This window comes from Epinephelus moara, chromosome 9 (assembly GCF_006386435.1).
Source record: "Epinephelus moara isolate mb chromosome 9, YSFRI_EMoa_1.0, whole genome shotgun sequence".
Taxonomy (NCBI): Eukaryota; Metazoa; Chordata; class Actinopteri; order Perciformes; family Serranidae; genus Epinephelus; species Epinephelus moara.
Window position 1 is genome coordinate 2729295 of NC_065514.1, and position 9817 is coordinate 2739111.

Consider the following 9817-nt stretch of genomic DNA (forward strand, 5'->3'; position numbering starts at 1 on the left):
TGCTACACTTGGTCTCGTATTGGTGGATGGACGCAGGGACGTGTCATGAACGCTACAAACTTAATGTGTCTGCAGCTACACATCTCGGCTCTTGAGGTAGTTTGTGTCCACATGAGTCACACAAGATTTACACACAGCTGTTTGGTGAAGACCTGCAGCAGCATCGTTTCTACAGAGAACAAGAACATCTCTCTGGAAATGATTCAGACTTTTGAAGATCTCTGAGGAGGAAATGGATGTTTTTACTGCTGGAAACAGGAAGGAGAGGGATGAAGGGAGCCAGAGGCTGTTCTGATTCACTTCAGGACGAGGCTGTAACAGAACGCTGTGTTATGTGTTTGTAAAGTGTCAGCCAGAGGCTACAGATGGAAGAAGATGTCACAGACATCAACTGCATGATGTACATTCACTTCCTGTCGTATGTAACACAGCGCTTCCTCTCTGTGGGAAGAAAACACTGCCTGGGGCTGTGTGTGTGTGTGTGTGTGTGTGTGTGTGTGTGTGTGTGTGTGTGTGTGTGATGGATGATGCAGAGGCCCTGAACAGGCTTCTCTTCCCACAATTCATCTCTTTTTGTCCAACATACACATATATCCACCGAGGGGATGCTTCCTGTTGGAGTCACCCGGACTCATGTTTTATCGTCCTCTCCAAGGTCGCTGTTGTCAAGCACAAAAAGTTGTTCATCACAGAAGGAGGAAGGGAGGTATTGTTAAAAAAAGAGGATAACAGTGGACAGTCTCTCCCAAAAGACATTCACAACGTTGTATTTGTCGGATGTTGGATCTGATGTCAGAAAGGTGTGGGAGGAGGAGGAGGCTGCTGAAGCTGTTCGACCATCTGATGATCTCCTCTGAACAAACACACAGTCTAATTTAAAAGACGAAAGTAACGAGCGTTCACACTGAACACAGCAAAGTCTTTTCTTCGAATTGGCAACAACCTGCGATGACATTTAAAATCAGTGAGAAAATTAGAGATGATGTGAAGTTTTCCTCCTTCAGCAGAGGCTCTCAAAGTTTCGATGACTTGGTGCCAGTTCAGGGGGCCAGATTATCACTGAGTGTTCGCACAGCTTCAGGACATACGGTGTCGGTAACTTTCACCAAGCAGTCCCACAAAAACTCTCCATCACTTAACGACTTCCTACATTTAGAAATGTTGTGAGATACCACATAGCTCACCTGTGTTACAGCTTCACTAAGGCTGCTTTCACACCTGCTCTGTTTGGTTTGGTTCAGTCAAACTTGAGTTGGTTCGCCCCCTCAGTGCAGTTTGTTTGGGCAGGTGTGAACACAGCAATCCCACAAGACAACTAGACCGAGACCTTCTTGAAGAGGTGGTCTGTTTTGGGAGTCAAGTTTTGGAATGAACTCAGTGCTGATTTGAAACAGTAGTCAGGTTTCCATCCACATATTATTCGCATTTTCAACAACTGCGAAAAAAACTTGAATGGAAATGCCAGAAATTCGAAAAAAGGCCGAAATATCGCAAAAAAGTTTTTACGTCTGGAGGGGGTGGAAAAGTCAGCGTATCAATATTAGGAAAATGTGACTTTTGGCAATGGAAACAGATTTAGTGAATAAACAATGACGTAGGCTGCTGGATCCTACTCACGAGTCCGTGAGTCTAGTTTTTCTCGTTTCTTTTTCAGGACACTTTGTACGCTGACGACACTGATATGAGTGTGATGAGAGCTCTCACAATAGCCAAGAAGTTCCCAAGGAATCTCTGCATCTCGTCGTAGTCATGGATGTGCCGGTAGTTGTTTACATCAGTTGTGGGCATGAGACGCTCTCAATGACGTCATCTCACGGCGCCCTCTTCTTCTACGGGTGCTCTTTCGCATTTTTTATTTTTCAGGAGAAGCGCCACCTACTGCTCGACCTGTTGACTCCCAGTACTCGCAAAACAATAATGAATGGAAACATGCATAAATTTGCATTTTCACAAAATTCGCTTAAAATTTGCAATACATTTGGATGGAAAGTAACCTTGACCTTTTATCACCAGAATCTAATCAGTGCATCGTCCAGTCCAAGTGGATGTTTGTGCCAAACTTGGAGAAAAACCCTTGCCATGTTCTTGAGATATCATAGTCATAAGACTGAGATGGATGCAAGGTCACAGTGACCTTGACATTTGACCACCAAATTTTAATCAGTTCATCCTTGACTTAAAGTGGACGTTTGTGCCAAACTTGACAAATTCTCTTGAGCTGTTCTTGAGATATCTTGTTCAGGAGAACGGGACAGATGGACGTCGAAATCACGACAATGTCTCAACGTGAGAATGAATTCAGAAATGATTTTAATACTGTTGTTAATCAGTTATTTTACACATTCAACTAGAAGCGTTCTCTGTACATGTCAGGCTGCGATCAGCTGGAGGTTAAGTGCAACGTTGAAGTGTAACACTGGCAGACATCATCTTTGGCAACACGACGTCACTGCGGAGACAAACATAAATACTGGGGCAAAATAAATTAATGAATAAAAGATGCACAAAGAAAATCTATAAATGAGTAATAAAGTGTTTCCATGTGGGTTAGGGAGGCGGTCGGTGGGCAAATAAAAAGTAAAATTAGATTTATTTTTTTCTTTTACACATTTATAGATTTACACATTTTGTTTTTTATTCATTCAGTTATTTTTTAGTTTGTATTTCTCCCTTTATTTATTTCCCCTTTCAGTTCATATTTCTCTGATAATTCCAGTTTGTACTTCCATATAACACAAACTATTATTTACAGTATTTACACTGAGAACATGATGATTATTAATATAACCAGAGCACTGATGCAGTGGGCAGCTCAGGAGCAGCTCTCCCCTCAGTCTCTGCCCGCTGTATGAACGAGACGCTGCTTCCTGAGGCCCTGCTGGGGAGTCCGGCTCAGTCCAGCTGTTCTTCACATCAGGCTGCTGCTGCTGATAGACGACAGCGAAGCAGCTTCGTCTGAGCTCCTCCGCCCGGGCCTCGTCTGGGACCGCTGCCGCCGCCGCCGCCGTCACCGCCAGCCCGCGCAGCAGAGGAAACAGGATGAAGGTGATCCAGGAAGGGAAAAGATCCCAGAACTCCCTATGTGGAGTTACAGGAATAAGACGAGACGACCGGAGAGTACTGGACCAGAGGAAGGGCCAGGTCCAGGTACTCCTGCAGAGACACCAGCAGAGGGTTAGATCATAGATACACGGTTGAACTAGGATTAAAATATTTTGGGACTGCAATGGCTGCAAATTAAAGGAACCTCGGACATGCACGCAGTTGCTACGTTATTAGGAACATCTTATGTGATCCAAACCAAACAGCTCAACCATAAATTCTGCCTTTACAAAGATAATGTTCAGTTTTATATGGTTTATTATGGTTTATTGTCCGAAGTGCAACTGAAACTCTAAATACAGGATTTAGTGGAAAGTTACTCTGAAGCGTTCTCGGGTGCAAATAAACAGATTCAAATGTCTTGAAAAAAATTTCTGCATGTGAAATGTTAAGTTTAATGTTAAGAGTTAATTAATGTGGAGGCCGTGACAGAAGTTAAAGAGCTGGTTTGAGTGTAAGTGCTGAAAACAAGCTGAGCTCTCTGCGGACGACGATGCGTTTGAATGTGCCAAACTCTGAATTTATTTCTATGGTATAAGATGTTGCTGACAGTCTGAACAGATGATCAGATGTGAGGATGATGTATCCATGTGAAAAAATAAGGCTGATTAATAATGAATTTTTGTTTATATTTTACTGACAGATAAACACGTTACCTGGTTCGCCATGAGAGAAAGTGTGCGGTCTAAATCTTCTACCAGCTGTTGGAAAGTCGGTCTGCGGGACGGGACGGCGTGCCAGCAGTCTCTCATCATCAGGTACCTGATAAAACAGAAAACCAGCGTTCAGACAAATACAAGCTGTTTTTAAGTCGATGTTATTTGGAGCCTGAACACAGATTTTGGATTTAACTCACAGCTCCTGAGTGCACGCTGAAGGTTTCTCCATGCGGTGTCCCTCCTTCAGCAGCTTGAAGAGCTCCTCCACAGGGACGCCGGGGTACGGAGACCCCCCAAGGGTGAAGATCTCCCACAGCAGGACTCCAAACGACCACCTGCAGCAGAGGAAGCATCACAGAGACCTGTCAACATGGCCGACTTCATGTAGCTGCCACATTTAATACCTTATTAGGGCTGTCACAGTGACCTTGACCTCCAACCACTGAAATCTAACCAGTTCATCCTTGAGTCCAAGTGGACGTTTGTGCCATATTTGAAGAAACTCCCCCAAGGCATTTGTGAGACATCGCATTCACGAGAATGAGATGCATGTGAGGTCACAGTGATCTTGACCTTTTATAACCAAAATCTCATCAGTTCATCTTGGCTCGAAAGTGGTTGTTTGTGCCAAATTTGGAGAAATACCCTCGCTGTGTTCTTGAGATGTCACATTTACAAGAATGAGATGGATGCAAGGTCACAAAGACCTTGATATTTGACCAGCCAAAATCTAATCAGTTTATTCTTGTTTCCAAGTGGACGTTTGTGCCAAATTACAAAAAACTTCCCCAGGCATTCGTGAGATAGCGCGTTAATGAACGTAAGATGGATGCAAGGTAACAGTGACCTTGATCTTTGACCAGCCAACATCTAATCAGTTCATTCTTGAGTCCAAGTGGACGTTTGTGCCAAACTTGAAAAAAAAAAAAAAACTCCCTAGAGGCATTCATGAGATATCACGTTCCAAGAATGCGACGGACGGACTGACAGACAGAGAACACAATGTCTCCAGCAATCGCCAGTGTAAGTATAAAAACAAACATGAGAAAATAAAATTATAATAAAATTGTTGCATTTACGTATGAAATTCACCCTGAAAGAAAAACAACAACACATCAACATCAGGTCTCTGAAGTTTAAACTCACACGTCACTTTGGTGTGTGTAGATGCGGTCGAATAAAGCTTCTGGTGCCATCCACTTCACCGGCAGACGACCCTGCAGGATCATTAACACATCAGTAAGAACACGTCTCATCACGTCACCCTGATATTCATATTCAGTCTGTTCATGGAGCCTCACGTTAGTGGTCTTCTTGTAGTAGTCGATGTGGTGGACGTCTCGGGCCAGACCGAAGTCTGCGATCTTCATCACGTTATCTTCAGTGACCAACACGTTCCTGGCTGCCAGGTCTCTGTGGATACACTGAGAGGAGACAGCAGGGTTCACCACAGATTCACGTCACAAGTACAAATGGAGGTACACTGTTACATGTAGCTACACGGCTAACGTCACGGAAACATATAATATTGGCTGCTGATGTTAATTTCCCCTCGATTGTGGATCATTTTCCTGCTGGAGCATGAATGGTTGTGTAAGCTTTTATTGGTGATTTTTAGTGGGGAAGAGGGCTACTACATATGGTAAATTCCCAGCTGCAAGTACACTGCTACTTGTAGCTACATGCTAACGTCAGGGAAACATGTACTCATGGTCATTAGTGTTGTGAATTTCTCACTGATTTCGGATCATATTCCTGCTGGAACATATCTGGTTGTGTTTAGAAGCCTTAATTATGATTTTTCATGGTTTAAGAATGACATTATTCTCTGTTACAGTCATTCCTGCCACAGGACTTAACTCATGCATCCAGTAAGATCTTTAGCCTGTAAATCTGACCTTCTTTGAGGCGAGGTACGCCATTCCTCTGGCCACCTGGTACGCAGCAGAAACCAGCTCCCTGATCTCCAAACTGCCCAGAGACGCCTGCCTCGACCCGCTCCAGTACTCCAACCCGACCGGGCGACGGGCACGGAGATACTCCCTCAGATTCCCCTGCGAGGCGTACTCCACCACCACATACAGAGGGCCTGTCGGAGGAGGGGGAGGTGTTAACATCTGTGCGACACACATCACCACTGACGGGCGTCACACGGAACAAACCCACTCACCGTCCTGAGTGCACGCTCCCAGCAGGTTGATGATGTTCTTGTGTTTGCCGATCATCTTCATCATTTCCATCTCAGAGATCAGGTCAGACAGATCCTTCTCTGTGGCGTCCGCTGCACACGACAACAACAACATGACGTCAGCTTCATGTTAGAGTTCGGATCATTTTAATTTTAATATGAATCAGGATAAGGCAAAGGGTGAAAGTGAAAAGTCGGATAAAGTTTTAGGATGTAGGTCAATAACCAGTCACAACTTGATAAAGACAAACTCAGATTAATGAACTACTGGAAAAATGTTTGAGTAACTAGAGTAACCATCTGTTGGTTGTAGACCTCTGCACTTGTCTGTAAAACCATGGATACTTCACACACGTACTAATGAACCTTCATTAATATAGGCCTATATTTTATCTCCAAGTGCACGTNTCCTGTCTGACTGCTGAGTGTGGACACTTCCTGTGTCTGTCCTTTCAAAGTAAAGTCACACATGGTCCAGTCATACAGGTTTAGATTTATTCTGACAAGGTGCAGCTCCTGATAGAGTTTCACGTTTGTTTGTTTTTTCTGCGACTATGCTACCAATGAAATCTTGGCTACTACTACTTTCTGGTCTAATTCTGTGAGTTCTTGATTTATGACCAAAAACATATTTTGTGAGGACACAGTGACCTTTAACCATCAGATTGTCATCAGTTCATTCTTGCATTCAAGTGGACATTTGTTCCAAATTTGAAAAGAAATCCTCCAAGGCATTCTTGAGATATCACGTTTACAAGAAGTGGACAGACGAGGGTTACAGTGACCTTGACCTTTGACCTACAACTACCAATATCTTATCAGTTAATAGTTGACTCCAAGTAGATGTTTGTGTTTAATTTAAGGACTTAATTTAAGGCCTTATTAAGATACAGCATTTCCAAGAATGGGACAGACGTAAGGTCACAATGACCTTGACCTTTTACCACCAACATCTTATCAGACATGGATGGAAACTGTCAGAGAAACTTGATTGATGTTTCTTTTTGGGGGACTTTTTTTTACCTTTATTTGACGGGGCAGTGTAGAAATGTGGGACACAGACAGAGGGTTATGACATTCATAAAAGGTTGCAAGGTCAGATTCAAACCTGGGATGTTGCAGTTATTTGGCATGTGCTGAAACCAGCTGGCTACCATACTACTCTATTTGTTGTTGTTGTTGCAGAAAGAAGTCATCCAGTTCAGAAAGCAGCTCTCACCTTTCAGCATCTTCACCGCCACCTTCGAGAGGCGCGTCGGTTTATTTCTGTCGATGCCAACAGCCTCGGCCAGAACAACCTGACCGAAACATCCCTCGCCCAGAGGTTTCCCCAGCGTCAGCCTGAGGACGACACACAACACGTCACTGTACAACGTGCTTGATTCACCTGAGATACAGGTAAGCTACAGATCATCAGATGCAGGTAATCCAAAGTGCTTTAGAAGACTTGACGGAGCACAAATGAAACACCTGCTGAAATACAAACAGGTTTCAGAAGTGATGTGAGCTCAGGGTCAGAGTGAGAACATCAAACAGCAACACATATACTCCTCCACACCCGCTACATCATTTCTCAGTCGAGGACAAAAGTATCACACAATTCTGCAGCTTTATTTTATTGATGCTTTCAGGGGAATATAAGACTGACACGTGCAACATACTCACACCTGTACAGGAAAATGATTCTTAAATGACATTCTGTACGTAGTTAAACACATCAGAGCAGTATGCTGCAAAAAGTCAGCTCTCAAAAACAAGAAAGAATAAATGAAGGGTGGAGCATTCAGTGAAGGTTGGACCACCGACAGGCCACAGTGAGGAACTGTTAAATCTTTTAATAATCAGCTCCTGGAGAGTTGTGGAGGACGTACAACGAGTGAGAAGCAGCGAGATGGGTTGCTGCAGGCGGTCATACCTGTCACGGGGAAGCTCCCAGACGGGATCGTAGGGAAGTTCGTACTCTGACACGCCCGTCAGGATGGTGGTGGCTGCACTGGAGAGACGAGACTGACGCATCAAACACATCCCCGACTGGAGGGAGGACGAGGACTCGACGGACACCTGCAGAGGGAGGACAGACGCCGTCAGAGTCTCTGGATTATATGACCATAAAGTGTCCTGGACAAATAACTGATGAATAAATAATCTCTCATCTGTTATGACGCCAACTGTTGCTGAGCGAGGTAACAGGGTGGTAAAGCCCTTTACACCTGCAGGTTTAAAAACTGGTCTGTGGCGACATTCCCAGGAAAAATCACATGTGGCGCACAGTTAGTGACACGTTTCCCATCACTCATCAGTGGTTGGTCCACCGAAGAGGGTTGGCAGAGCTAAGCATCAGAAGCAAACGGTTACGAACAAAGGCCAAACAAACAAAGACAGGAGCAATGACTACAGACGTCACACAGGCGACAGTTTGGATATCTGGGAAGTCAGATTCAAACACACACCTGTAGTTACCGCTTAGCGCTACAGGTGCCGCCAAAGAGAATGAAACAGAGATCTTTGAGATGGCAACAACAAGAAAAATCTTTCCCTGTTTTTCGTCTTTTAAAGGAACAAAGGTTAAAAGTTTAATGGTGTCTGCCGTTGAGGCTGCAGATTGCAACTATTTCCGCTGCCTTTCCGAGCATGAAGGAGAACCTACGGTGGCCTTCAGGTAACATAACAACGCAAACAGCCCTATCTACAGCCAGTGTTGGGTTTGTCTGTTCTCGGTTACTGTAGAAACATGGCGGGCTCCATGGAAGAGGCCCCGCTTGATCAGTATCCATAATGAAATATGTTCAGGTCCTATCCTCTGACCAAGGGCTGATCCTGATCCATTAAGGCTGATTTACAGATGTACGTTGGCTCGACGCAGAGACTAACAAAGGTAACGTTACAAAATTCGGCTCCGTTACAACTCACAAGGCTCACCGACAAAACAACTGTCTTACATCCAGCAAACCATGAATAAAAAATGTGACACTCTTATAAACCTCAGAGAAAACTTAAGACGAAAAATCAATTTTTAAAACCTTTCTAAATATATTGACACCAGAACATTGTTAAAAAACTGTACGAATGCACTGCAGACTGTGAACCAAACTTGTATTTAACATAGGCAGCAACAGGAAGTTCAGAGACTAAACAGGAAATGACAAAAAGAGAGACGTGTCACCTGTCTCCTCAGAGGAATGCTCTTTGCCAGTTTCTGGACGGCTAACTGGCCGTTGAAGTCGCTCTTCTTCGGAGCGCAGCAGAGTCTGCAGATGACCGCCATGGCTGTGAGGATGACGATGATGAAAAACCCCAGGCAGTAGATGAAGATCTCCAGGTACGTCTGAGAGGGCAGCGGGGCGGGCGGTAGGTCTGAGATGACAGAGCACAAATATCAGATCAGCACGGTGGATCATTTCTGCAGGATGAACTGCAGGAGGCTTTGTGACGTACCATCGACGACAGTGAGCCACGCAGAGTGATGAGAGACGCCGATGGAGTTTCCCGCCAGGCAGGTGTACTCTCCTGCGTCGTTCAGAGTCACGTTCCTCAGAGTCAAAACCTCCATTTCTTTATCTGTGGTGTTCAAACCTGCCGTCTGGAGTAGAGACAGAGATGTGATGTGAGATAAGAATGACATGTCGGTTCATACTGAGAACTAAATCTTTAAAAAACAGCAGTACATGTTTACTGATTCATATCTAAAACTGGAGGAAAAGGTGACTTTGTTGGGGACTAGTTTCAGCAGCGGAATAATCCACATTTAGAGAGTACTAGTCCATAGCCATTGGTAGCTTTGTCACCTTCTACCTATGCCAGTCCTCAATGCCTATGTGCAGTTTCACATAGATTGACCACGTCAGTGAGTAGAAAAACGTGGGACAGA

At 44.4% G+C, this 9817-nt stretch overlaps 2 protein-coding genes across 2 annotated transcripts in view; both read right to left on the bottom strand.

The window, feature by feature from the left end:
• LOC126396061 (E3 ubiquitin-protein ligase MARCHF5-like) overlaps positions 1 to 9817 on the bottom strand; it is a 158653-nt gene that overhangs the window by 80462 nt on the left and 68374 nt on the right. The window lies entirely within an intron of this gene.
• Positions 2300 to 9817, bottom strand: part of LOC126396011 (fibroblast growth factor receptor 1-A-like) — a 28657-nt gene continuing 21139 nt past the window's right edge. The window contains exons 7-17 of the mRNA XM_050053829.1: positions 9385 to 9529; positions 9113 to 9303; positions 7865 to 8010; positions 7169 to 7290; positions 5932 to 6042; positions 5660 to 5850; positions 5063 to 5185; positions 4908 to 4978; positions 3959 to 4096; positions 3759 to 3864; positions 2300 to 3153 (exon numbers count right to left, since the gene is read on the bottom strand). Coding sequence (XP_049909786.1) covers positions 3079 to 3153; positions 3759 to 3864; positions 3959 to 4096; positions 4908 to 4978; positions 5063 to 5185; positions 5660 to 5850; positions 5932 to 6042; positions 7169 to 7290; positions 7865 to 8010; positions 9113 to 9303; positions 9385 to 9529 — 1419 coding nt within the window. The 3' untranslated portion in view covers positions 2300 to 3078. The remainder of the gene's footprint in view (positions 3154 to 3758; positions 3865 to 3958; positions 4097 to 4907; positions 4979 to 5062; positions 5186 to 5659; positions 5851 to 5931; positions 6043 to 7168; positions 7291 to 7864; positions 8011 to 9112; positions 9304 to 9384; positions 9530 to 9817) is intronic.